Source organism: Ochotona princeps, chromosome 17 (genome assembly GCF_030435755.1).
Source record: "Ochotona princeps isolate mOchPri1 chromosome 17, mOchPri1.hap1, whole genome shotgun sequence".
In the NCBI taxonomy this organism is placed as follows: domain Eukaryota; kingdom Metazoa; phylum Chordata; class Mammalia; order Lagomorpha; family Ochotonidae; genus Ochotona; species Ochotona princeps.
The window spans coordinates 11,018,698-11,046,177 of NC_080848.1; the positions used below are offsets into that span (position 1 = coordinate 11,018,698).

The following is a 27,480-nucleotide window of genomic DNA, read 5'->3' on the forward strand; positions in this document are numbered from 1 at the left end:
AGAACAGCAATGTACCAATGAGGTAGATTTTGAGCTGCTCTAACAAGACACACAGACAAAAGATTGTGACACCTCTGAAAGAAACAAGCGAAACACAACATACAGATGATTAGAAATGCAAGCTTATTAACAATCTTCTCATAAATCACTCATACAATACAAACACCAATTCTTATCTTCAATACAGGTTAAGTAATCGGACCTAACTCAGTTGCAGAACCTCTAAAGGTACACTTGAATAGTACGACTTTCACAAGTCATTACGTGTGAGTAAGCTGTGCTTATTAAAATGCCTCTATTGGGTTAGTCAGGGTGCTGGTTAGCAGAGGGCACCCCAGGTGGTGTTTATTAAGGTAATGAAGGCAGTAAGCCGACAGAAATGATGTGCACAAAAAGAAACCTAATGATAAATACCAAAAGCTACACCTGAAGCCATTGGCTTTTCCAGCCAAGGACACCCACTGTCACAGTTTTCGTGACCTTACCTGGTACCTTTTCTCCCAGAATGGATTGATAAAGAGCAATAAAAACATTGGCATCGCAATCTTCAAGCTCATGTATCCTCAGGTGTATGTGACACTTAGAGAGGAGGTTATTGGCAATGGTTATCCACTCTGCACGGGAAGCAAGAGGAAGGTTGGGTCAGAGCCGGCAAGGGTCCGCAGACACCCAACCGTGCAGACGATGAGGGATTTGGGTCACTGTGGAGTTTCAAAGATCCTTCGAGGTAGGACTGTTGGACGCGTTCATCTTCTGGGGACTCTAATTCCAACCTGCTAACGCAGTGGTCACTGTAACAACCTAAAACCTTCAGTCCTTTCCCGGTTTTCCGTATAGAAGCCCTTTCACAGGTGTTTTTCATGGAAAGTAGTTACAAGTAGAGGAGGTATGGGCCATAACGAGACAGCTTAATGACCATCTGCAGTTACTGGTAACTAATGAGAGTTGCTTCAAATTCCCAGTAGTGCGTCTCACCTTGGCACCAAAGTATCTCGTGCAGGTCAGGAGCTCTCTGGTGCCCACAGGTGGTGATGAACTTAAATTTTTCAGAACTGTACTAACAACAACAGCAGTGTTGCGCTTGGTTACATCTGACACAGATGCAAAAACGTACCTGAAACTACAGCACCCTCTAAACTCTAGCTCGCCACCACTACCACCCTCCCCTCTGCCACACATTGCTGGGCTGAGCCAAATGGAAGGGTTTCTTGGCCAAAAGTAACTCGGAAGCTTGGAGCGCCTGTTCCCTGCAATGAAGCGTTTTCATTTAGTGGTAAATACATCTTCAGCACGGGTTCGACACGTTTGTTCTAGAAACGAAACGGGGCACATGGGGGAGGGGGCCTGCGCCAGTCCCTATCCCCCACGCCCGTTTCCTACAACCGACCACGCCATGGCGACGACCTGTTTGTACACTTAACGAAAAGGACGAGGCGTCCCAGAGACGACGCCATCCGCGTCACGCCTCCAAACACCGTGCCACACAGAGCGGGGGCTGGGGGTGGGCTCGAGGGCTCCGAGAGAGGGGAAAAACAAAAAGCGGCTCCAGGCCACCTGGGCAGGGGCACAAACACAACTGAAGGGTTATTTTCCTGCAAAGACCCGCACAAACAGCGTGCGGTCTCGGGGCCCACCGGCAGCCCAGGGATGGCCCTCTGACCGCTGCTTTCCAGTCAGCGTGCCTGCGTCCCCGCCACCCCGGCCGCGCCATGGGCTCCTCTCCACCCCCATCCCACCCCACCAGGCTGGCTGCCCCACAAAACCCAACGGCCACCGAGTCGCTTGGCCGTCCCACGCCTCGCCCAAGGCCTCCGGAGGCTCCGGGCCGACACTCACCGGCCTCGGACGCGGCCATTGCGCGAACGGAAGGCGCCGCCGGACTCCCAGGCGTCCGCGCGAGGGCGGGGTGCTGGTGGACGGCGTCCCGGAAGGGTCGCACCGCGAAGTCCCGGCGCCGCCGCCCACCCTAGCGCAGGGAAGGAGGGACGTTACAACAACGGCTTCTCGCCGCTGATTGGCCACCGAGGAGCACCGAAGAGCACTTCCCGTCGCCGCACGCGCCTCGGCAGCGGCAGTTTGCGGAGGGCAGATATCATTCTCCGCGGGCCAGATCCTGCTACAAGAGCCTCAGGTCGGTCAAATGGACAGTTTAGGTCACCCAGCTGCCCAGGCCGGCCTCAGAGGCGGCAGAACTGCACTTCCGGGGGACTATTTTCTTGTGTATCCTTCCGCACTCCACCACTAAGGGAAGTAGGCCGGGTGGCCACGTGAGAAGGTCTGGCTCCGCCTTTCCGTCTTGCTAGGGGTGGAGGGCGAAGGGGGTGTTTTCCGAACTTAAACGTGAAGTGGGCAGAGTGGGCCGACCTGTGCCGGGCCCGGCTGGAGGTGCGGGAGGATGAGGTGTCTGCGCGCACAGTGGTCCCGGCCCCGCGGCGCTCCGTGAACGCCTGGTGCGGGAGCGGCCGCGGGAGGCGGAGCGAGAACCGGGCGGATGCCCGAACGCCGGGGGGCGGGGCCTGGCCGGCCGATTCGGCCGCAGATTGGCTGCCAGCGTCCTCCGCGGCGGCGGAGGAGGCGGTGCGGCCTATAAAAGGGGCCGCCGGGCGGCTGCCGGCACCTCATTCATTGCCACCGGGTTCGGGTTGGGCAGATCCGGCTCTCGTCATCGCCGTCCATCCGCCGCCGCCGACGCCCCCGCAGGGAAGGCTTCGTCTCTCCGTCGTCGAAGCCGCAAGCCGCGACTCGTCGCGCCCGTTTCTCTTCGCTGCGTTCTCCGCTAACCGCAACCATTGACGCCATGTCGGGATACTCGAGTGACCGGGATCGCGGTCGGGATCGAGGGTGAGTGAGTGAGGGGGAAACGGACCTGTCAGGCCCGGAGGGGTGGGGGGGCGGGGAGGGGATGGACGGGCGAGCGGCGGCCACTCGGCCTCTGCCGGGACCTCCGCCCACGGTCTGCGCGATGTCGGTGTGAGCGCACGAGCGCTGCCGCCTGGCTGGCTTTTGGCTCCGGAGTGGGAAGCGGCCATTTGGCGGCCGTAAGGGCACTTGAAGGAGGAGCTCCCGAAGAGGCGAGCGAAAGAGCGCCGCCTTGGGCTGCCTTCGTTTCGGAGCGTGTTTAGTTAGAGACTCTAGAAATGTGGTGGGCGAGGGACCCTCTCCCGAAGCCGATGTGAGTGTTGAGAGAAAGAGGGTGGCCGGCGCCGCCCGGAATCGGCCATGTGGCTGCCAAGCGGCGGGCACAAAATGCCGGCTGCGGACATGGCGGCTGCGCCTTTGTTACCCCGCCCGGCGGAGGAGCTCAAAATGGCAGCGTCGAGAAAATGTGGCGCAGAGAGAAATGCGAGACAAAGGGGGAAGCGCCGCCCCAGCGGGAACGCCGCCCGGCCGGCTCCGCCCGGGCCCGGACTCCTCCCCCGGCAGGCGCCGGCTCCTCCTTCTAGTTCCTGGCGTTATATAATTTTGCTACCTTGTTCGGGAGCGCTCCCGCCCGTTTCCCGCAGCACGATTCTTCGGCCCGAGTGCGTTGGCGAAACGCCCTGCTGGTGACGCTCGGGAGCCGGCCGTTCTGCGCCCTCCCTTGCCGTAGAGTCCCTCTCGGCTCGCGGGAAGGACGGCCAGCCGCAAACTGTTGTTGGTCCGACCAGCTCGATCCCTGGCCCTATATGGGCCTTCCTAGTTGGTGCTTGGGACTGGGAAGTCATGCTTGGGGCTCTAGAGTGAGTGACTTGAGCAGGCCGCTCTCTGTGATCGAGACCCGAGAGGAGGGGGTGAGGAATCTGCCCAACGCCAAGTAGACAGGTGTGAAAATGCAGCTTTCTTCCCGATTTCAGGTTCGGTGCACCTCGATTTGGAGGAAGTAGAGCAGGACCTTTATCTGGAAAAAAATTTGGAAATCCTGGGGAGAAACTAGTTAAAAAGAAGTGGAATCTGGATGAACTGCCCAAATTTGAGAAGAATTTTTACCAAGAACACCCTGATTTGGCCAGGCGCACAGCTGTGAGTAACTGGATGTGGCTTCGAGCAGGCTGTATCCGAGTAGTACTTGTCTAGGAACCTGCCGAGTGCCTTGGCAGATATTTCCGTCTGGGAGGTTCTGCGTTCTGCCCTGAGTAAGGGGTGGCTGTTCTGAGCGGGTGTTAGGGGAAGTTGTCCAGTTATTCAGGTGGTTCCGATTTGTTTGCAGCAAGAAGTGGAGACCTACAGAAGAAGCAAGGAGGTCACAGTTAGAGGTCACAATTGTCCAAAGCCAGTTCTCAATTTCTACGAAGCGAACTTTCCCGGTAAGTGCTGCTCGCAGTCAGCCTGCCGATCTTCCCTGTTTTTGTTGCCTCCTTTCTCTTGGCCTTATAAATTTGTACTAAAACGCTATAATTACAGCAAACGTCATGGACGTGATTGCAAGGCAGAACTTTACTGAACCCACTGCCATTCAAGCTCAGGGATGGCCAGTTGCCCTAAGTGGATTAGATATGGTTGGAGTAGCTCAGACCGGATCTGGGAAAACGTTATCTGTAAGTTTGGGAGCACGCTTGAGTTGCTGGGTGATATGTGCTAGACAAAGTGGAATGGGAACGAAGAAGGGAAAATAACTGAAGTATCTTAATAGCAGCTCTGTCTGCCCTCTTGTAGTATTTGCTGCCTGCCATCGTCCACATCAATCATCAGCCGTTCCTAGAGAGAGGCGACGGGCCTATTGTAAGTATTCTGACTATAAATACCATGTGGAACATTGTAGATGCGATTTGCGATGCTGTTACAGAGATGGGTATTCCCACCAGGTGTAGCTGAAGCTGCTGTGGGTGTTCAGTAGCAGAGTTGGAGTACGAACCTAGCAGTTTCGCACTAACATCCAGGTCTATTCTAAAAGTGGGGTTTTTTGTTTGTTTTCTACTTTAGTGCTTGGTGCTGGCACCGACTCGGGAACTGGCGCAGCAGGTGCAGCAGGTGGCTGCTGAATATTGTAGAGCCTGCCGCTTGAAGTCCACTTGCATCTATGGTGGTGCCCCCAAAGGACCACAGATCCGTGACTTGGAGAGAGGTGTGAAGGGAGAAGATTGATCCTGACCAGGGCTGAGTGTTCTTGGCCCTAAGGTGTTAATGTTTATCTGTTTAACTTAAGGTGTGGAGATCTGTATTGCAACACCTGGGAGACTGATTGACTTTTTGGAGTGTGGGAAAACCAATTTAAGAAGAACCACGTACCTTGTCCTTGATGAAGCAGATAGAATGCTTGATATGGGTTTTGAACCCCAGATAAGGAAAATTGTGGATCAAATCAGAGTGAGTATTATGAATAATGTCACCCTTCACACTCAAGTCAGAATTTTACTTGAAAGTTCAATGTAATCCCTTTGCTGTCTTTTAGCCTGATAGGCAGACCCTAATGTGGAGTGCAACATGGCCAAAAGAAGTTAGACAGCTGGCTGAAGATTTTCTGAAAGACTACATTCATATAAACATCGGTGCACTGGAACTGAGTGCAAACCACAACATTCTGCAGATTGTGGATGTATGTCATGATGTAGAAAAGGATGAAAAGTGAGTAATCTAGACGTGTATTAACCTTGTGGGATTAGGTAACTTCACAGGTTATCTCATTTGACTTTGAGCTGATGTAATTTGAACAGTTGATATTTCTAAAAGCGGCTGTGTCCTTGATCATTGGTTGTTGCTGTTTAGCAGTCTTAGAGGAAAAAGGTCATATGTGTCCTGTGGTTCACTTAGGGCTGGGTGTGGAACCGAAAACCTCTTGCAGGTGTTTCCTCTTTGACTTGGAGCCATGTAAAATTAGGCTTAGTCTTTCAAGGTTTAAATGTGCAGCCACAACTGCACCGCACCCGTTTTAATACTCAAAATTTCTCTTTTCTGTCTAGACTTATTCGTCTAATGGAGGAGATCATGAGTGAGAAGGAGAATAAAACCATTGTTTTTGTGGAAACCAAAAGACGGTGTGATGAGCTTACCAGGAAAATGAGGAGAGATGGGTACGTGCGCTTCTGTCGACACTGGCCTTGGGCTCTTGAGGCCACGATAGACTGGGAGCAGGAGTTAGTTGAGGATTATCTGATAGTGTGGATACAGCTGTCTCAACTTCAGGTGTACTGAGATTGGAGGGAAATGGTTAAGCAGTAGAATCTTACCAAATTGGAAATGTGAGCCATCAACATAAGTTTTCTATTCTAGGTGGCCTGCCATGGGTATTCATGGTGACAAGAGTCAACAGGAACGTGACTGGGTTCTAAATGGTAGGTAGTATAAATGAAGACATTTTTCTTCCTTAACATTGTGTTTTTGCTGCTCAGATTAATGATATTTTTTGCCTTCGTTTGCAGAATTCAAACATGGAAAAGCTCCTATTCTGATTGCTACAGATGTGGCCTCCAGAGGGCTAGGTTAGTACAAACTCGCATTCGTGGCTTGATTTCCCAGAAGATCTCCATAAAATTTTTTTTTATTTAAAGAAAGTTTATTGCTTTCTTTAACCTGCATTTTTTTCTTAAGTTTTTTTTTTTTCACATAAAGGTGCAGTCTTTGTGGCAAGGCCTAGGCATGACAATCGGAGGACTCGAGGGGGATGGAGGACTAGTGACCGGCTGGCTGCTTCCAGTCGATTAGAGAGAAGTGAAAGCTGAAAGTGTGCCAGTAATCTTCAAAGGGCAGAACATACCACCTCTGCCCCATAAACTGTTCTCTCCGAGGGAAAAAATGGGAGTTACCCTCACAGTTCACTGCCGTGGTTTCTTCGGTCCCATGCTTTGCATGACTGCCATGGTATAGCATTGTTTCAAACTGTTGACTGTGATCTGTGGGTCTTTGAGTTTCAGTGAGTTTGCTGAAATGTCGAAGAAATAGTTCCAAACTTCAATGTTCAGTGAAATTTTTGTTCAAGTTTGAAATGGAGAGAGCACCTTTAAAAGGTACTAAAGCCTTTTACCAATTGGTGAGTACTGGCACATGAGACCTAGAGCAGGCGCAACTTCTCACTTAGAGTCAGTGGGAAAAGAAACGAGTGCTTTGAAAGTTCCTCCCTCACCTTGTGACACAGTAGTCGTCATGTCGAGACCTGCCAGAGAGAGACACATTCTCAAGTGAATCCTGGCTTCTTGGGAGCGCTTGCCTAGACGAGACACAGTGCATAAAAACAACTTTTGGGGGACAGGTATGTTTTTCTTGCAGCTGCGGTTTTAAGGTCTTGGCAAGACGAGCAGTGTGGCCTGAGTTTTGAACTTCTGATGAGTGTGTGTGAAGGACCTTGTACATTTTTGTTTAAAGGTCCTCAAAGTGAGCACATGAAGAGGTTGCTGTGAAACTTTAAAGTGGCCCTACTGCGCAGAAGCACTCAGATGTCACTTGATGATCTGTAAGGGGACTTGCTGATGGGAATGTGCTAGGGGTACACCATCCTCTCGACAAGCGTTGTCACGGGTGGGCAGTGACTCGTACAGCCAACATGTGCTTTTACAACTTTTTTTTTTTTTAAACCTAAATGGTATTCCTACAGGGAAAGGATAACCATTTTAACTGTATTTTTTGCAGCCCGTACCTTCTTGGGAGTACAATTGTCTAACTTTTTATTTTTGGTCTGGCTGTTGTGGTGTGCAAAACTCCGTACATTACTATTTTGCCACACTGCAACACCTTACAGATGTGGAAGATGTGAAATTTGTCATCAATTATGACTACCCTAACTCCTCAGAGGATTATATTCATCGAATTGGAAGAACTGCTCGCAGTACCAAAACAGGCACAGCATACACTTTCTTTACACCCAATAACATAAAGCAAGTGAGCGACCTTATCTCTGTGCTTCGGGAGGCTAATCAAGCCATTAACCCCAAGTTGCTTCAGCTGGTCGAAGACAGAGGTGCAGGTAAGATGAGCCTCGGATCAGAAACGTTGGTAGTTTCAGGTCACACACCGTGTGCAGTTCCGTTTAGATGGGATTAGAGGGTGAGTAAAGTCTTGTGAAATTAGAGGAATTGTAAGACCCTTCGTGTGTAGTTAAGACTAGAATCGCCCAATTCCTCTGCATTAGTAAGTGCCACAGACATAACTAAGTTTGCAAATTTTCTCTTTTGACAGGTCGTTCCAGGGGTAGAGGAGGCATGAAGGATGACCGCCGGGACAGATACTCTGCGGGCAAGAGGGGTGGATTTAATACCTTTAGAGACAGGGAGAATTATGACAGAGGTTACTCTAGTCTGCTTAAGAGAGATTTTGGGGCAAAAACTCAAAACGGTGTTTACAGTGCTGCTAGTTACGCCAATGGTAGCTTTGGAAGTAATTTTGTGTCTGCTGGCATACAGACCAGCTTTAGGACTGGTAACCCAACAGGGACTTACCAGAATGGATATGATAGCACTCAGCAATACGGAAGTAATGTCGCCAGTATGCACAATGGCATAAACCAACAGGCATATGCATACCCTGCTACCGCAGCTGCTGCACCTATGATTGGCTATCCAATGCCAACAGGATATTCGCAATAAGACTTTAGAAGTATATGTAAATGTCTTTTTCATAATTGCTCTTTATATTGTGTGTTATCAGACAAGATAGTTATTTAAGAAACCTGGGAAATGCAGAAATGACTGCAGTGCAGCAGTGACTATGGTGCACTTTTTCGCTATTTAAGTTGGATATTTCTCTACATTCCTGAAACAATTTTTAGGTTTTTTTTGTACTAGAAAATGCAGGCAGTGTTTTCACAAAAGTAAACTGTACAGTGATTTGAAATACGATAAATGAAGGCAATGCATGGCCTTCCAATAAAAAAAATATTTGAAGACTGAATTGAAAATTGTACTTTGTTTTACTTAGTGTCATGTAAACTTTTTTTTCAAGTAACTGATTTCAGTTTGGGAGGCTGGGGGAGTAAAGCCCTTCATTGCAGTGATTGGTCATGTTGGAAGAATTAAAATGAGGCTGATCTAGGTAAATTTATAGGAGAAGTTGAATAAAAGCTTTTGTGCTTTTATGACACCCAACATCAAGGGTGTCGTTTAACAGCCTATTTTCCTTGTTAGAATGTTAATGAAATAGTAGTTAGAGTAGCCAGTTATATAGTTAAGAACATGTATGACTGTTCTTTTAAAAACCTTAGATTTTAAACACTTGAAGTAACTTGATTTTTAAAGATATTTCTCTTGGCCATATATTCTAAACTAAAATGTTGAACAAATCTAGAAAGCCCTTCAGCTAGGCCAGGAGCTCCATTTGAGTCCTGACAGTATTTGTGCCAAGTTTTTGGTGCAAGTTGCTTTGTAGAATCTAGTCTTCCAGATTCCTGGAGCTCCTAACTCAAGTCACACTGGAAATCATGAATGTCTTTCCAATAATTCAGGGAATTCTAAAGCTCTTTACATACTCAAACTGAGAAAAACCTCCTCAGAACTAATGGTTAGCCAGGAGATGACATCACCAAAAAGCACAGTCGTGTCTTCTCCCCTGGAAGCTTAGGGGCGCACTAGCCACAGCTTTGGCTCAGTCGGGCTGTCTGGCCAGGATCTGCTGTGCTGGTTTTTTGGGGTTTTTATTTTGTTTTTCCGTTAAGTGTACAGCAGAGGAGACTGGGTGGGGCTGCGACATGGGGAGTCATTTCAAGGAGAAGTGATTCAGCCACTTCGAAAATCCCGAGTGGTTTTCCACGGCATGGTCCTTCAAGTTCCTGCTCTTCACCTTAGAAACTTTACATATGGGTTGAAGCATTTGATTATCTGACTGTTTAATGTCTTCATGTGGGCCTTTTCATTTGTAAACACCTATGGAAATGATTGTGCAACTCGGGGCGGGAAAGTTGGCTTATGTTTGCAGTTTTAAAGGACAGTCCACTTTTTTAGCATGTATGTTGTGCCCAGCCTGTGGTTGTCGATTAACTAATAAATGTGACTTTTTTTCTCCCCGTTCTCTCTCATTTGTTCATAGTCCTTCCCTGGTGTATTTTTCTACACACACCAGGTGGGAGTTAGTTCGTTTCTGCTTCACTGTGCCTTACCTGTGATGCAAGACTTTAGCTGATAATCGTTCAGTTGAATCAATGGCTAAATTCCAGACATGGGCTTTTTAAGGTGCCTTCCTGTTCAGAAGGGACCTTGGGCCAGATGTCCCGCAGGCTGACATGCCACCCCGAGCTCCGGTGATGGGGTGTCGCTGCAGGTGGGAGGGCACCTCGCTCCTGGCAAGGTTGTGCTTCCGGGGTAGGCGGAGTTTTCCACGTGCTGACCGGGGCTAAAGCTCAAGTGTGTTTATGGTTTCTTCTGGGATACCAACAACATGGCGAACGAAGGTTCAAGTTATCAGTGAGGACGGAGCAACCTTCACCGGAACTCACTAGCGGAAGAACACCCGCCGGCTGGGGGACGAAAGGGGAGGGGGAAGGTCCGGCCCGGGCGGTGACGCGCTTCCGGTAGGGGAGCAGGGCGCATCGCGCAGGCGCGATCGGCCTCCGCTGACTAAAGGGGGCTGGCACTGCTGGGCTGGGGGAGATGCGCTCTCGGGCGACCGCCAGGACCTGCAGTACAGTCTGCAGGTGCCTGCTGTCTGGGTTTGGGGGTCGTGTGGAAGGGACGCAGCCAGAGCGGGTGACGGGAAGGGCGAGCGCACACGTGGAGCTCCCCGGGGCCGGCGGGCCGGCGGCAGCCCCCGAGCACCAAGAGGGGAGCGAGGCGCTGGTGGACATCTGTCGGAGAAGGCATTTCCTCAGCGGCACCCGGCTGCAGCTCAGCCCAGACTGTCTCCTGAACGGGCGCCACCCGGGCTTGGGGCCCTGGGGCGTGGAACTGCGCAGGAATCTGGCGGCAGAATGGTGGTCCTCGGTGGTGGTGTTCCGGGAGCAGGTGTTCCCGGTGGACGGCCGCCATGGGGAGCCGGGGTCGGCGCCTCGTGGGGACGGGGCCTTCAGGTTAGTCTCTACTGAAACCCTGCGCCAAATCTTGCAAGACAAGGAGCTGAGTAAGGAAGAGCTAGTAGCATGTCTTGAGAACTTGCTAGACACTGCGGGGAAGCTGCGGGAGAGCCTCCTTCACGGTACGCTTCCGACTTGGTACTTCCCGGCAGGGTTGGGGTGGAAAGGCAGCCTCGCTCCGTCCGGGGGGTGCAGCCGGCTCTGCGTTCCCACGCAGGGGAGGTGGTGTCTGGCCCTCCATGTTCCGAAGCGGCCGGGGGCGTTGACCCGGGAGAAAACTGCCCCATCCACGGAATCCCTGCTGTTCAGCACCTGGCGACGGCGGGGCCACAGGGCATCAGAGTTCCGTTGAGCCTGCATGTCACCTGTTTGAACTGAATCATTGGCTAATTGTTAAACCACAAATGTTTACTCCCACAGTTATTCTTTAAGTGTAATTACAGTCAAGAGCTCAGTTTCCTACAGCAAGAAGAAAAAGTGCCTCCCCCCAACACACACGCCCTTTCCTTTACAACCTGGTTGGGCCGTTGCACCCACGTGGGAGACCTGGAAGAAGTTCCTGGCCTCGTACCCTATCAATGATGGATGTCGCTTCCTCTCTGTGACTCTGCCTTTCCAATGAAAATATTCTTCTAAACTAATGTATTCATATATACTTGAAAGAGCAGCAGAATGCCCTGTTCACTTGATAATTACAGCAGTTAGGACTGGGCCAACCAATGCAGGCATCTGGGACTGCCTTTGTAGGGGTTCACCCACGTGGGTGCCAGGCACCCAAGCTATGTGCTGCCTCCCAGGATTTGCATTAGCAAGAAACGGAAGCACAAGCAAAGAGCCAGAAGCTGGTGTTGTGACACAGCAAGTTAAGCTGAGGGCAACACTGGTATCCCATGTGAGTGCTAGCTCATATGATAACATACTTGGAAAGGCAATAGAGGATGCCCCTTGTCGCCCACGTGGGAGGCCCACGTGAAGCTCCTGGCTTCAACCTTGCCCCCCCTGCCATCACAGCCATCTGCAGAATGAAGCAGCAACTTGAAGGATATTTATCTCTTCTTCACTAACTTCAGCTTTCAAATAAATTAAGTTTTAAAAAGAAGAATGGCCAAAAAAAAAAACTATGCACACACACACTGCAGGGTCCCAAAGCTTTGGGCCGTCCTTGACTGCTCTCCCAGGCCACAAGCAGAGAGCTGGATGGGAAGTGGAGCAGCTGGGACATGAACCGGCACCCATATGATATGCCAGTGCTTGAGTGATTTGCTAGTTGAGCCACCATGCAGCCCCTGAAACAATTTTAATTGTAATGTAATACTTTCTGTCATAAAGAGACGGAAGAGCAAGAGGCTGTACCCAGTGCTTGGGGTTCCGCACTTTATTGCTTGAGGATGTTGAGTTCTGACAGATGGCACCTGCGAGATTACAGCTAACCAGCCTGGGACTCAGATCACAAACTGGTGGCTTAAAAGCAAAGCTAAGGGGAGAGGAGTCAGGGGAAAGGTTCTAGATTGAGAGACTAGAGAGACCTCATGAAAATGCAGTGCATGAAGTTTTGGATCTCGGAACACAGAATCAACTGCATGTTAGATGATGTCATGGTATTATGTTCACATTTTTATGTTCTAGTTATGATACACAGAAAACGTTTATTCTGAAGACATGTATGCAAAATATGTGAGAGTAAACAAGACAGAGGCAGAATAGTGGCAATTCATGAGTACATGAAAAGTAGACATGTTTATTATACTTTTTTTTTACAAGATTGATTTTTATTGGAAAGGCAGATTTGCAGAGAGGAGGAGAGACAGAGAGAAAGATCTTCCATCCACTAGTTCATTCCCCACATGGCTGCAACAGCCAGATCTGAGCCAATTGGAAGCCAGGAGCCAGGTCTCCCATGCAAGTTCAGGGTCCCAAGGCCTCAGGCCATCCTCCACTGCTTCCCAGGCCACAAGCAGGGAGCTGAGTGAAGTGGAGTAGCCAGGACACAAATCGGTGCCTGTATGGGACCCTGTGTTCACAGGCAGAGGATCAGACATGTTGAACCACTGTGCTGGCCCCTATGCTGTCCATTAAACCTTTGTAGATTTGGAAATATTCAAACAAAAAGTTGGGGCGGAAACTCTCCCCCAAGTAAGTGGTAATTAATGCCTGTCATAGCTGCATGCTTGTCGTACTGCTGTGTTAACCTCCTTATAAGTTTGTCTGAATTGGCAGCAGAAGCGATTGGCATTTGCTGAATGGGTTTACGCAGTGATGGACTTATCTTCTGACAGGTGCTTTGGAACATTATGTTAATTACCTGGATCTGGTCAATAAGCGGCTGCCTTTCGGGCTTGCTCAGATCGGAGCGTGCTTTCTTCCCGTTTCTGACACTCAGCAGACACCCGATGGCGTGAAAAGGTACACTGCATGGCCAAAACCTTGGCCTTGTGTTTCAGTAGAAAACAACCAGCTATGGTTCTATTTTGGGGTAGATTCTGTGATTGCTTTTTTTTTTTTTTAAAGATTTATTCATTTTATTACAGCCAGATATACAGAGAGGAGGAGAGACAGAGAGGAAGATCTTCCATCCGATGATTCACTCCCCAAGTGAGCCGCAACGGGCCAATGCGCGCCGATCCGAAGCTGGGAACCAGGAACCTCTTCTGGGTCTCCCACGCGGGTGCAGTGTCCCATTGGGCCGTCCTCAACTGCTGGCCCAGGCCACAAGCAGGGATCTGGATGGGAAGTGGAGCTGCCGGGATTAGAACCGGCGTCCATATGGGATCCCGGGGCGTTCAAGGCGAGGACTTTAGCTGCCAGGCCATGCCGCCAGGCCCTGTGATTGCTTTTCAAATAAGCTAACCTGACGCTCTCCAACAGAATTGGTGAGAAGACAGAAGCTTCCCTGGTCTGGTTTGCCTCTCCAAGAACTTCAAGCCAGTGGCTTGATTTCTGGTTACGCCAGCGACTCCTGTGGTGGAGAAAGGTACTGCAATAATCACCTTTGAGTGGTTTCATAGGCACATTGTCTTGCGGGTCAGGGGGTAGTGCTCATGTATCATGAATGAAATGCAGATTGCTGTGGTTCCCTTTCATTTGTAACAAGACAGCTATCATAAACCAACAGACCCAAATTTTTAAAAATAAAAAAAAAAACATTGTGATGTTTATTACTCCAGAACACAGTGCTGAACTTGGGTGAAGACATTTCTTGTTGAGCCTTTTTGTTCAAAGTAGGTTTCAAGTCCATCTTGCAGCTTCTCTGGCTTCAACTTGTATTACTCTCCTTCATGAACTCCCTGTGAATCGAAAGTGTAGCTGAAGAGTCAGGTGTTAGCCTGTGCTTTTACTCAACTCCCCGAAGGTGGGACGGTTGCAAGTAACCGAACAGTTCCCAGAAAGGCGAGGATGGTGACTGGGTGAGACAGTCTTCTTTATCCCTTTCAGTTCACAGTGAGCTTCCTTTCTTCAAGGGCCACCAAAAGGCCAGGCAGCATCCCACAGGTCTCCAGGGTCTCCCGAGACTTCTTCAGCAGCGTCCTCAAACTTAATTAAATGTCATAATTTTTACCAGCAACTGGATCAATGCTAGTTATTTGATATGTGAAAGGGGCTTAAAGAACTTTAACGTGGAGGGACCCGAGGGAAATTGCCAGTCTCTTTTAACGAGTTAACAGGACAGACTTTGTCTTCCAGTTTGCCGTGAGCCCATCGAACTTCAGTAGTAGTGACTGTGAGGATGAGGAGGGTCGCAAAGGAAGCAAACTGTACTACAGTTTTCCCTGGGGCAAGGAGCCCATAGAAACCCTGTGGAATCTGGGAGAGGAAGAACTTCTACACAGCTTTCCTGGAGATGCCACCAGATTACATGTGCGTTGAGTCTTGAGCTCCTTCGTGTCCTTTATGCTGATTCTCTGTGAACATGTCTTTTTTTTGTTGTTTTGTTTTTACAAGAATGATAATTTTGTTTACTAACATGCCGTGATTAACACTTCAAAAGCATTTTAAATAAATGCAGTGCAAATCTGTGCTGGAATCCCAGGGCAGTGATCTGTAACAACCAAACAAAGCTGGGGTTGGCATTGTGGTAAAGGGGCCAGTGTTGTGGAGCAGTGGGTTAAACCACCCCCTGTGCTGCCAGCATGGCATCCCATAAGGGCACTGGCTCAAGTCCCAGCTGTTCCACTTCCAATCCGGCTGCCCGCCAAGGCTCCCAGGAAAGCAGCTGAGGATGAACTAAGCACCCACATAGGAGACCCAGATGGAATTCCTGACTCTGTCCCAGCCCAGTCCTGGCCTCACTGAGCATTTATGAGCCAGTAAATTGCAGCCATCATACTCTTCGATCCTGTAATCTTTCAATGAGTATTTTTCAGAAATAAAGATAACATGGCCTGTGCAGTGCAGAACAGTCAGGAAATTAAGAGTAATCTGCCACTTCCATTCATGTCAAGGCCCCTTCAAATTAAAGTGATTATTCCAGATCTGCCCTTGACAGGTCCATGAGCCAGCCAGGATTATGTATTATGTGTATTCCTTGTCTTTTAGGATGCTGAGTTTGTTTTTGTTTTTTTTTTAATGTACTTATGTATTTATCTGAAAGGAATGAAGATTGAGATAGAGGGAGAGCTTGAGAGATAGATACATTCACTTGCTAGTTCACTCCCCCAATGGTTGCAGTAGGAGTTGGCCCAGATCAGAACAACAGCCAAGAATACTGTCTGGGTCTCCTATGTGAGTGGCAGGGGCCCACGTATGTGGGCTTTCTTCCACTTCCTTCCCTGAAGCTGCTCTTTAATGGCTTTTAGGAAGCTTGGCCCCTTTTCTACCTGTAACGCTTGCCACAAGTTTGGCCCTGTGTCCCCCTTAGTTGGATAAACCAGCCACTGACCCAAACTCAGCCCCAGCAAGAAAGAGAAAAAGGGGGTTGCAGGAAGGAGGGTTGCTGCATCAACTTTACAGTGTAGAACGAGCTCTTCAAAAATCTTCGCAGATGTTGTAATCCCTTCAGAGAAGCCCGCCTCCTTAAGCTTCCTGCAGGCGTGGGACTGGGCAAAAGGTGCTACACCACTCTGGAGAGATTCCAGATTGGTAGCCGTAGGTTTTCTGGCTAACACTGAAGGTCTGTTGGGTAGCCAGTACATTTTAATAGTGGGAAAAGGGAACTGAAACTTGAAAATACTATGACTTTGAAGATGGAATACAGATTAAGTATCTCTTACATGAAATGTTTGAATCAGAAGTTTTTCAGATTTTTTTTAATAGAATATTTAAAATATTCTATATGGTGCCTAGTGAAGCATTCTGGAATGGGACTAAAATCTAATTTAAAAACATGTGTTTATGTTTCATGCATGTCTTAAAAAGCCTGAAAATAATTTTTGGATGTTTTTAGTACCCCTGCATTCACAATCCCATCACATGAGGTTAGGTGTGGAATTTTCCACGTGTGGTGCAATCAATAAGTTTCACATTTTTTAACATTTCAGCTTTTCAAATTAGGGATGTTCAAGCTTTAACTCATACATCATGAGTGGAAAGCAGATTAATTCTTAAATGTAAATAAGTTAACTAATGAAAAATTAAACTTACTTGGTTAATGATTGTAGTTAGAAGCCTGCTCAACCTTGGGACTAGGAGTTTAAATGCAATTTTTGCATCATGATTGAGAATTTTCCTTTTGTGAAAGTGTTGCTTTTCTGTTTCCGTAGTTCACTGAATTTACTCATCATTAGCTGAACATGTTATAAAATACTAACGAGAATATTGGTCATTTGCTATTCTTTTTCAAAAGTTCCCTAGGCCATTTTGTATTTATTTGTTTTAAAGATTTATTCTTACTTAAAAGACAAATTTACAGAGAGAAGAGACAGGGAAATCTTCCTCTACTACACTCCCAACATGGTCACAATGGCTGGATCTGGGTTGGTCTAGAGCAAGGAGCCAGGAGCTTTCTCAGTTTGCCACATGGGTGCAGGTTCCCAGAGACTTGGGGCCATCCTCTGTGGCTTTCCCAGCCTTAAGCAGAGAGCTGGATGGGAAGTGGAGCAGCCTCTGAACCTTTCTTAATGTTTACATACAATAATCCTTTGAGTCATGTGGCAATTCCGTAAGTGTGCAGAAAACTTCAGCAGAGTTAGGATAGAATCCTAGATATCAGAATTAACTGCCTTTTGAGAGCAAACCTCACTAACCCCTCAGGCGCCCTGTGCAATTCAGATAGGCTAAATGTTTGTCCTTACATGGGTGAGGGAAGACGGCTTGATTGTGGACAACTTACAGAAGTGGAGGGTTGAAGTTTTTTAAGATATTAAAATATTACATCAACTAATTCGAAGTTCTTTTTAAAATTACATCAATGTCCAGGTGAACACTGATTATATGCAAAATGAGGATAAATGTGGAATGTTTAGAATTCTAAAATGTTAAGCGTTTTTATACTTGAAAATTTTTAAGCATTGAAAAAATTCTTTCCTCATTGGTTGAAAAGAGAATTAAGTCGGGCTCAGCAACGTGCCCTAGTGGCTAAGGTCCTCGCCTTGATCCCATATGGCCGCTGGTTCTAATCCCGGCAGCTCCACTTCCTCTCTATCTCTCCTCCTCTCAGTATATCTGACTTCGTAATAAAAATAAAATAAATCTTTAAAAAAAAGAGAGAGAGAATTAAGTCTGTTTAACAATACTTGATTTATGTCATGTTTTATAGTGTCTTCGTAATTGTGGCTATAAGTAACCCCAAAAGCAAACTTTTGAAAAGGTTTCATTTACTATGAAGATAATTTTGTATTTCACAAAATTGCCCTTCTGTGTGACCCCTTTCCCTATCCCATATGTGTGTAAGCCTCTAGGACTGGCAGAAAGTGGATGCTTTATAAAATAAAGCATGAGATAAATAAATACATTGTGAATTCTGGTTGTGTAAGTCTAAACTGCATAGTTTTAAGAAAGAGAGTTGTGCTAAATTTATTTGTGTTGTCATTTTCTATGAAGGGCCGAGATGGACGCAAGAATGTGGTTCCTTGTGTCGTGTCTGTGAGCGGGGACCTGGACCGCGGCGTGCTGGCCTACCTCCACGATTCTTTCCAGCTGACAGAGAACTCCTTCGCCAGAAAGAAACACCTGCACAGAAAGGTGCCTGTGATGTTTCAGAAGCAGACTTGGGAAGCAAAAACAGTGCCCCTCCCCTTTTGTTCCTGTGCTTGATTTCTCACATACACTGAATCATACATTCTGTTTGGGGCACTGGGTTCAACAGGAATAACACTCAGGGCCTCACCCAGTGGAACAAAGCATCGCCTGTCCCTGTTAGGTAATTGCTGAGATGCAGTTGGCTGCGCCTCACGGTAAGCAACTGTAAGACAGGACGGGGAGACCTGCGGAGCCAACTTCCCTGTTCCGGGGTCTCGGGTCTGGTCTGGCCCCAGGTGTGTCGTCACTAGCTGGAGGAGCTCAGTAGGGGCCCCAGTCCAGAGAAAAGGCTGAAGACATACACTTGTGCAGGTCAAGGGGTGTGGCTAGCCTCCCCCCTTCATGATGAAGTTGCAAAAGAGAAGTGACCACTGGAAAGGATTAAGGTGGGGACAGGAACAATGCCGTGGGAGGCACCTTGAAAAGGAAGTGGCTGGAACAGCAGTTGTGGGAAGAGTCAAGAGAATGAGTCCTTAATGGGACCACTTCTGGCCCCTCTACTGTTTCACCCTGATGGAGGTCCCCGCTGCCCCGGAAAGCAGCCATGTTGAAGGAAAGTGCCAAGCTGTTCCTCTGCTCTAAACACTCCAGGAAGCTCCCGTCTCACCCTTCCCTTTTTGGCCCACTGCTGCTCTCCACATGACTCCGTCTACTCCAGCAGTACTCCAGGAGTCCTGTTTCTAGAATATTCCGGGTGTGTGCCAGCTCAGAGCCTTGTCCTAGTTCTCCCCTCCAGTGGGAGTGCTCTCCCTCCCACCTCCACATGTCTCGCTCCCCAGGCCCTTTCAAATTGTTGTCCAATGACATTCCGGAGAAGACCTTTGCAGTCACGGCTTCTCCACCAGCCTGCCCCTGGACAGCTCTTGCTATCATTTCTCCTTTATTTTTAGCGCTGTCCTTTTCACATGCTACTAACTCATGGCTTATCTGTTTCTCGACCCCGGGAGGGACAGATTTTTGTTCTCCACACCCAGATCTGATGCTGGTATCGCGTGCTAGGCCATCAGTGTGTCTGTTGGATGAACAAATGGGAAGAGCAGTAGGTTCCAGCAAGAGCAGGGTGGTTGGAGCTGGGCTCCACAATGGTTAGAGCCGAGCTGATCAAGCCAGGAGCCTCTTCTGGGTCTCCCATGCTGGTGCAGGGTCCCAAGGCTTTGGGCCACAAGCAGGGAGCTGGAAGAGAAGTGGAGCAGCCAGGACATGAACCAGTGCCCATACAGGATCCTGGTGCATGCAAGAAGAGGATTTGCTAGGCTGCTGCACCAGGCCCAAGTGCTGTTATCTCTAAGTAGAGAAATTAGTGGGCAACTGGCTCTAAGCAGCCAAATACACACTTATGTGGTGGATTCTTAGGGCCTCAGGTAACTTCGATTTTCAGGCAGAAAAGTTTAACAACTTAAGAAACCCTGTGTTTGTTAGCATTTGCATTATATTTAAACAAGACTGCTTTTTCCTCCCTCTTGAATTGCCTTAGGTACTTAAGCTCCACCCTTGTTTGGCCCCTATCAAGGTTGCTCTGGATGTAGGAAGAGGCCCAACAGTGGAACTCAGGCAGGTGGGTGAAATGATTTTAAATGCAAGGTTAAACAGTTACCATCATCCCAGGTAAACTTGGTAGTTTACCATTTAAATCCCTTATTTTGGTTCATTTGCTTTTAAAAAAAAAGTTGTAAATAATAAACTGTGTGTAAAACTGAGGATAGTTATAGATAATTTGAAGTATAGAATATGAAGGAAGCTGACTGTATGGCAGTGAGTATTGCCATGTAAGGTCATGGCTGTGGTTTTCATTTGTTTACTAACAAGACAGAAGAGAGCTCCTGCTACTGGTTTGCTCCTCCAGTGCTTGCCACCCCTGGGGCTGGGCAGGACAAAGCTGTGAGCTCATTGCTTGTCTCTTTAACGGGTGGCAGGAAGCCAGTCACTTCAGACATCGCCAGGCCCTGCCATTAGCGGAAAGCTGGAGAGCTAGATGCTACAGCCAGAGCTGGGAATTGAAGTCAGGCAGCCTGGGGTGGAAGGCAGGCGTCCTCACTGCTCAGTTCAATGCCTACCTCAGTAGTTCAGCTTTTTAATGTGTACCCAGTTTTAGTAATTAAAATATTTGTACAGGTGTCCAGTGAATTTTGCTTATCAGTATAAACAAAGATTCTAGCATTGATACAGCCCACTGTTAGGTTATTTGAAGGGCAGAGTGACAGAGAGGGAGAGACAGCCTGAGATTTTCCACCCGCTAGTTCACCCCTCAGTTGGCTGCAAACATCAGGTCTAGGCCAAATGGGAAGCCAGATGGCTGGGACCATTTGCGGAGTGAACCAGCAGATGGAAGATCTCTCTCTCTCTCTCTGTCTCTTTTCTCTGTCACTCTGCTTTTCAAGTAAAAATAAATAAATATTTTTTAAAAGAGACATTTATTTTAATTGAAAGAGTTTACAGAGTGAGAAAAAGAGAGAGATCTTCATCTTCCATCTGCTAATGCACTCCCCAAATGGTCACAACAGCTGAAAGTGTGGGTCAGTCCGAAAGTCAGGCACCAGGAGTTTCTTGTGGGTTTTCCCACATGAGTATAGGATCCCAATGCTTTGGGCCTGCTTCTTCTGCTTTTCCAGGCCATTAGCAGGAAGCTGGATCAGAAGTGGAACAGCAGGGTCTAGAACCAGTACCCAAATGGGATGTCAGCACCTAAGACAGAAGATTAGCCTGATACACCACCACTGTCCTTAGTACTCAGCTTTACAAGGACTCAATTTACTCATTTTCAGGGGAAGTATGTGGTCAAAACTCAAAATACAAAGTCCCTCATATCAACATTAATTTTGTAACATTGAAGGGCTGTGTGTTTTAGAGACTAAGGAGGGCTATTAATGGTTTCTCGACAGTTTGATAATTGTGGCTTATTTCACATTTGAAGTTTTGCCTTTTTCTCTAGGTCTGTCAAGGACTATTTAAGGAGTTACTAGAAAGTGGCATTTCTGTATGGCCTGGTTATTTGGAAACTGTGCCATCTTCACTGGAACAGCTCTATTCAAAGTAAGGACTGTCTCCCTTGTTAAAGAATGTTTATCAGAGTTTTTGATTATATGTTCCTTTATGATAACAGATATGAAGATACAAAAAAAGTACCATTTAAAATGATTCCTCACTTTTCTTTCACCCACGTGCTCCTAGGTAATTGCATCAACGGGCGCAGAACTTAGCATCCAAATGGGTGTGTGTTTGCACAATTCCAAGAATCATGAAGTGCCTTCCTCATGTTACCAGTGTTGTGTGGAAAACAGCAGGGTTGGCTCGGGACTGAAGGAGCGTGTGCGGGACACACTCCTGGCTGCCAGGGCTTCCTCCCAGAACCAAAGGAGTTCTCAGTAACTGGCACTTCTGCTCCCCCCTCCTGCTCCCTTTGCTCAAGACTGAAGCTGGCTACAGGTTGCACATCCCTAATCTGAAAATTGAGAAACTTTTTGAGCCACCAACAGGCCCTACAAGTGAAAAGTTCCACACCTGCCTTTTTTTTTTTTTAAGATTTTTTTTTTTTTTATCGCTAAGTCAGATATACAGAGAAGAGGAGAGACAGAGAGGAAGATCTTGTGTCCAATGATTCACTCCCCCAGTGGCCACAGTGGCTGGAGCTGAGCCAATCCGAAGCCAGAAGCCTAGAGCCTCTTCCAGGTGTCCCATGCAGGTGCAGGGTCCCAAGACTTTGGGCTGTCCTCGACTGTCTTCTCAGGCTACAAGCAGCAAGCTGGATGGGAGGCAGGGCCACCTGGATTAGAACCAGTGCCCATATGGTATCCTGGTGCGTACAAGGCGAGGACTTTAGCCACTAGGCCACCACGCTGGCCTCACACCTGCCTTTTGCAATTGGGTTATAGTTAAAACACAAGAGCAGTAAAGTATGACATAGAACTACTTTGGGGTATAAGGTACCTAGGGATAATAATTTTAAGTTTAGACGTGTGTCCCATCCTCAGGATGTTTCATGTGCAAATACTACCAACCCAGAACATCCCGGATAGGAATGGCGTCCTGCGTCATGCTGCGCTTGTTCCTCGTGCTGACTTTCCATGTCCATTCTGTACCAATGTTGCCAGCAGACTCTTCAGTTACACCTCAGGTCTCTTTGCTGTCCTTACCCAAGTTAAGGTCACACATATCTCTTGCCCAGGTTATTGAAAAAAATTTTTTGTTGAGCTCCCTTTTTTAAATATTAGCCTTTCGCTTTTTAAAAGATGTACTTATTTTTATTGGAAAGGCAGATTTCCAGAGAGGAGAAACAGAGAAAGATCTTCTATCCACTAGTTCACTCCCCAAGTGGCCACAATGGCTGTAGCTGAACCGATCTGAAGCCAGGAGCCAGGAGCCTCCTCCGGGCCTCCCATTCAGGTGCAGGGTCCTAAGGCTTTGAGTCATCCTTGACTGCTTTCCCAGGCCACAGGCAGGAAACTGGACGGGAAGCAGAGCACCTGGGCACATTACAGCACCCATATGGGATCCTGGAGCTTGGAAGACGATATTTAGCCATTGAGCCATCACGCTGGGCCCAGCTTTTTGGTCTTTGGTTTTCTGTTTGTTTGTTTGTTTGTTTAATGTATCTTGTGAGAAGTTGTTACACTTTGTGTTTATTTTATTGATTCGTTCTCTGATAACTTGTTAAAATGGTCTTCTAGTAGATATCACAGAAAAATAGTTTTCTACGAAGAGGAAGGGAACTTGTGGATATTTTCAGGTTACAGATGTTCTCCACATGCTGAATACTTTGGTGTGCCAGAATGTTATTTGCATATTTATGGATCACCTGTTATGCTGCAGTAGTGAACAGGACAGAAAAATTTCCTGGTTCTAGAAGCTTAATATTCTAGCGGAACAACATAGTGAATGGATAAATAGCTTGTGATAGAGATCTACCCAAAAAATAGAGTGAGGATGTGGCTTGGAGAGCAGAATGAAGGCCACCACGGGTGTGCAGTCACTGCTGAACTAGAAAGTATAAATCAGCACGCCAGGTTATAAATTATTTGCTGTCCGGCAGCGATGGACTGGGTGCACAGAGCCGATAGTATCAATAGCCGAAGTTTGTTAGTGGCATCAGGCTTTTATAGACTGGGGATCACAGAGGATAAGGGATGAGGTATTGAGGAGCTTACATAGTTCCCATAAGTCTGTCTACGGAACCCATGAATTGTTTCCACACCCTTGTCTGAAAGTGTCTCTGTTTTGTATATCCAATCAGTTGTTTGCATACAAATGATATTCAATCAATCATCCTCATAAAATAAGTGAAGCGTGATTTAGGTATAAGTTATTATATATCATCTCTGTATTGTAATATTGTTTATTTTAGGAGAATTCAGTCTAAAATAACTCTTCCTATATGGCATCGAATAACAAAAAACTGAGATAATTATGCAGTTCATCTATACATAACTGACCCAAATGATGTGTTAAGGGTACAGTGTTTGTTTTTACTTTATGACTTATCAGCTAAACCAGTAAGTTAGCAACTCTGAAAAATTTAATTTGACTGTGACCTAGAAACCTGAAAGCTGTTGTTTGGTCCAGTCCAAGTCCTGTCTTGGAGCTTGTGGCTCTTGAGAGTGGCATGGACTACAAAGTATCTGAAGTCTGCTGACGTTGAACAACTCTTCTCCTAGGTATGATGAAATGAGCATCCTTTTCACTGTTCTGGTTACCGAAGGAACTTTGGAGAACGGCTTAGTCCACCTGAGGAGCAGAGACACCACAATGAAGGAAATGATGCATATTTCCAAATTAAAGGACTTTCTGATCAAGTATATAGCATCAGCTCAGAATGTGTAGATATTTATACAATAAATATTTTTCTCTGCTGATTGGTTGTTTTATGTCTACTTTTTTTCCTTAGCCCCCCCCCCCCAGCACATATGAAGTGGACATTTTTGGTACTGCCTTTGATTTCAGTTTTTATGCCTTTGTTTGATACAATGACGATTAGAAAGCTGCCATCACTTCCGTATCGCCTCGTGCACCTTTAGAGCTGCCTCAGTGGTAACCAAGGCTGCATTTACCCAAGAGCTGCATTCCCTTACTGGATTATTTGAACACAACTTCCCAATGACTTCTTATTTTAAACCCTTGCCACTGGCCTTGGGAGACTACTTGACATTCCTTATTAGAGCACCACTTGAAGCATGGCTACTCTATTTGTGATTCAGCGCCCTGCTAATGTTCCTGGGAGAGCAGGTGTGACCCAAATACTCGAGTCCCTGCCTCTCTTGTGGGGGACCTGGATGGAGCTCCTGGCTCCTGTCTGTCTGCTATTACATAGATATACTGCAAAGTCACACAAGGGAATACTGTTCAGTTATGAAACTAAGTAATCCACCACCACCGACAGCCACAAGAACACATCTCCAGACCTGCTCTTGAGCAAAAACAGCCAGGTCCAGGAATAAATGCAACTGGCTCTACTTAATATTCAATTCAAAAGCAGGCAGAACTGAAGATGGTGTTTAGGATTGCATGTTTAGGTGGCAAATTTTCAAAGAAACCCAAAAGTAAACCCCATGCAAGTGGAGTGAGGCTGAGGAATTAGGGCTGCGAGGTTGGGGAAAGACTGGTGGAGAATTTCTGGCAACAGTCTACCCACCACTGCCTGGGATACCCCATTTTTTTAAAATTTATGTTAGTTTATTTATTTATTTATTTATTTATTTATTTATTTATTTATTTATTTATCTTTGTTGGAAAGTCAGATATACAGAGAGAAGGAGAAACAGAAAGGAAAATCTTTCACCCACTGATTCACTCCCCAAGTGGCTGCAACAGCCAGAGCTATGCCGATCCGAAGCCAGGAACCAGGAGCCTTCTCCAGGTGTCCCATGTGGGTACAGGGTCCCAAGGCTTGGGCTGTGCTCTTCTGTTCTCCCAGGCCACAGGCAGGGAGCTGGATGGGAAGTGGGGTTGCAAGGATGAGGACCGGCACAATCTATCTATTTAATAGGCCCACCTTCCTGGGATACACCTGTCCATCCTGGACCAGGGTGCATGCTCAGGCTCCCATCTGGTTTGTATGTCCAATTGAGACACCACCCTCTTGTTTATAAAAGGAGGTGGATCACTGGAGAGAGCTCCCAGTTGTAGCTTTCTGATATTCATTTAGACATACTATTGTGCATTTTTTTTCTCCTTTGTGGAGTTCTTTGGCCCACTTAGATTGGGTATTTCTGTGTGGGGCAGTTAATGCTTGCATGTAAATGTGTGTTTATTTCTTCACTGTTGGATAAATATTTGCATACAGTCATGGCCTCTGCTTAGTGTTTCTATCCTGATGGGAGACCAGAACATGGGTTGGAGATTGGTAGTTTCATGTCCCTATCAGCGGAGACTGAGCCTCTGAAGGAGTGAGGTGAGTGGGGGGGTAGAAACCCCAGGGTCCTCGGTTGGCCATCCTCGGGAGGACATTGTCAGGGTCACTGCTTGAGGAGGAAGTCACCCTGGGCTTGGTGGCCTAGTGCTGGGTGTTGGGGCTCTACCTGCTGCAGGCTCAGTCTAGGCTGTGGTGTTGCAGTCGGCATGGGGTGAGGCATTTTGTGTGGGTGCTCTAGTGGAGTTTGAGAATCCAAGTGAGTAGGGTGTGAGGATGAGGGCAGCCTTGAGTGTTATGGGCAGAGTTTGAGCAGGGTGGGGCGAATGCCTGTTGTCTAAACTGAAAAAAATATATACTATATTCACATGATTGTAGAGCACTTATGAAACAAAATGTTAATGGCAAAATTCAGGAACAGATGCTTGTGATGATTAAGTTGCTGCTTGAGAGACCTGTATCCCTAGTTCAAGTTCAGGTATGGTATTATGGGGTCTAAATTGCTACACCCAGCCCTTGTCTTTTATAAACCCCAGAAACTGATGCACAAAAAGGTCCCAATGACCTTAACTTCCTAATATGCATACTTGGATTCAGAACAAAGCTGTTGGAAGCTGGGTACCAAGAACAGCCCAGGTGAGGAAAGCTGCAGGGCCCCTGCGGCCACATCCCAGCCCACTGAGGGTGAGAGGGTGAAGGATAAGCCCTGTAGCATAGGAATGGAAGAGAAGGCCCACTGAGTGGGCAGCTCTAGGTATCTGGAAATGGATTGCTGGGATGGAAGGACCACAGGGCAGACAGTCACAGATATGGAAGTGGCTTCAGTGGGTACCTCGACAGTGTGGTGGGGGCAGAGCAGCACACCTTGAGAGTGAGGGTGAAGAATAGTACTTCATCATTTCAAAATTCTTTATTGGCAACTCTTCTGACACCAATGTGAGGGGTTTTTTTCCCCCTCCACGTCAACAACTTATTCTCCAATTCACTGGACACCCACTGATTCACTGAGCTGATGCTGTCTGCCTGGAGTTAATGTCAGATCACACAGGTTAAGCGCTCAAACCAACAAGGATGCCCTACCCAGCTCCCCACTTCAGATGCTGTGAGAGGAGTCAAACTGGGTAGTAGGCTGTTGGGTATTCTGGGTCCCCGAGTCATTTTTTTCTCAGATATAAAATGTATTTTCTCCACCATGTCTTAGATTCACCAGAGCATATTTATCCCAAAAGACAAGTGCATGTTTAACATATCAAGAACACGCTTCCCCAAGAGGCAAGGGTGGCATTAACCTATCAGTTCCCCACCTAAAACACCAGCCCAATTCATCTCTGGCCATTGCCAAGGGGGTAGTGTCAAGACTGGTTTCTTTTATCATCAAAAAGGGACTGAGGAAGTTACTGGTGACACCTTTTGGGGGGCCTTTTGTTCCCAGGCCAGGTACCATAAAAACCAGGGATTCTCCTTTGTTTATGGAGAAACTCCTTTGAACTTTTAAAAGCCACTAACCCACCATTAATTGGGGTTTTCTTCTTTCCTCCTGCCACTATGGCAGGAGGTATGGGTTCTTTTCGCTCTTGAAGCACCCTCCCATCACTAGGATAGGAGCCTCTCAGTTTTTCTAATAAATCTTGCTTTAAAATTAAACTATGCCCACATGAAAATTCTTTCCTGCGAGACAAGAATTCAGTTGCTGCCGGTATTCTGGGTTGAAAACCTTACAACAATGCCACCAGCAAGCCCAGGCCCCTTGTGCTTCTAGAAGGCCCTCTGGCTGTTAAGTTGGAAGTTGCTGTTAGCTCCTCCTCAGGCTCCATAGTTTGCAAAAAGACTCAGAGAACTCAGGGAAACACTGGCTTGCTATTGCTGGGATAAGAGATGACAGATGGTACAAGTGAGGAGGTATATAAGGAGAGGCATTGAGGGTCCTGAATGTGAGCCCTTCTGTGCTCACGATATTGGGGTGTACCTCCCTCTTGACCCCTGGGTATAATTAACCAACCTGGATGCTCTCCAAATCCTGTCAGTTTAGGGGGTCATATGAAGACTACTGATAGCTACCACG

At 47.3% G+C, this 27,480-nt stretch overlaps 3 protein-coding genes across 4 annotated transcripts in view; 2 read left to right on the forward strand and 1 right to left on the reverse strand.

Moving 5' to 3' along the window:
- The window catches only part of CEP95 (centrosomal protein 95), a 37,331-nt gene extending 35,336 nt beyond the window's left edge, over positions 1–1,995 (reverse strand). Inside the window, exons 1-2 of the mRNA XM_058676173.1 lie at positions 1,837–1,995; positions 486–614 (exon numbers count right to left, since the gene is read on the reverse strand). Coding sequence (XP_058532156.1) covers positions 486–614; positions 1,837–1,855 — 148 coding nt within the window. The 5' untranslated portion in view covers positions 1,856–1,995. The remainder of the gene's footprint in view (positions 1–485; positions 615–1,836) is intronic.
- A 578-nt stretch (positions 1,996–2,573) lies between these two features.
- On the forward strand, positions 2,574–8,796 carry DDX5 (DEAD-box helicase 5). The gene is made up of 13 exons (XM_004592978.4): positions 2,574–2,841; positions 3,834–3,999; positions 4,187–4,283; positions 4,381–4,514; positions 4,633–4,698; positions 4,900–5,041; positions 5,123–5,283; positions 5,369–5,541; positions 5,877–5,987; positions 6,187–6,248; positions 6,336–6,395; positions 7,649–7,873; positions 8,086–8,796. The coding sequence occupies exons 1-13, from the start codon at positions 2,798–2,800 to the stop codon at positions 8,490–8,492; spliced, it is 1,848 nt and encodes a 615-aa protein (XP_004593035.1). The 5' UTR covers positions 2,574–2,797; the 3' UTR covers positions 8,493–8,796.
- Positions 8,797–10,464: 1,668 nt separating this feature from the next.
- On the forward strand, positions 10,465–23,939 carry POLG2 (DNA polymerase gamma 2, accessory subunit). 2 transcript variants are annotated; one of them, XM_004592979.3, is made up of 8 exons: positions 10,465–11,028; positions 13,183–13,309; positions 13,772–13,877; positions 14,588–14,761; positions 17,882–18,022; positions 19,554–19,634; positions 21,009–21,109; positions 23,728–23,935. In XM_004592979.3, exons 1-8 carry the CDS (start codon positions 10,488–10,490, stop codon positions 23,891–23,893), a joined length of 1,437 nt encoding a protein of 478 aa, XP_004593036.2. In that variant the 5' UTR covers positions 10,465–10,487; the 3' UTR covers positions 23,894–23,935. The 2 variants fall into 2 exon arrangements, with proteins under 2 accessions (XP_004593036.2, XP_058532153.1); XM_058676170.1 differs by lacking the exon at positions 14,588–14,761 and having other exon boundaries at positions 23,728–23,939.
- The last annotated feature ends 3,541 nt before the right edge of the window (positions 23,940–27,480 follow it).

Coding starts and splice junctions, on each gene's coding strand:
- POLG2 (XM_004592979.3), top strand. CDS start 10,488: ATGCGCTCTCGGGCGACCGCCAGGACCTGCAGTACAGTCTGCAGGTGC. Junction 18,023..19,553: donor AGAAACACCTGCACAGAAAG/GTGCCTGTGATG, acceptor GAATTGCCTTAG/GTACTTAAGCTCCACCCTTG. Junction 19,635..21,008: donor CAACAGTGGAACTCAGGCAG/GTGGGTGAAATG, acceptor CTTTTTCTCTAG/GTCTGTCAAGGACTATTTAA.
- DDX5 (XM_004592978.4), top strand. CDS start 2,798: ATGTCGGGATACTCGAGTGACCGGGATCGCGGTCGGGATCGAGG. Junction 2,842..3,833: donor GATCGCGGTCGGGATCGAGG/GTGAGTGAGTGA, acceptor TCCCGATTTCAG/GTTCGGTGCACCTCGATTTG. Junction 6,249..6,335: donor ACGTGACTGGGTTCTAAATG/GTAGGTAGTATA, acceptor CTTCGTTTGCAG/AATTCAAACATGGAAAAGCT.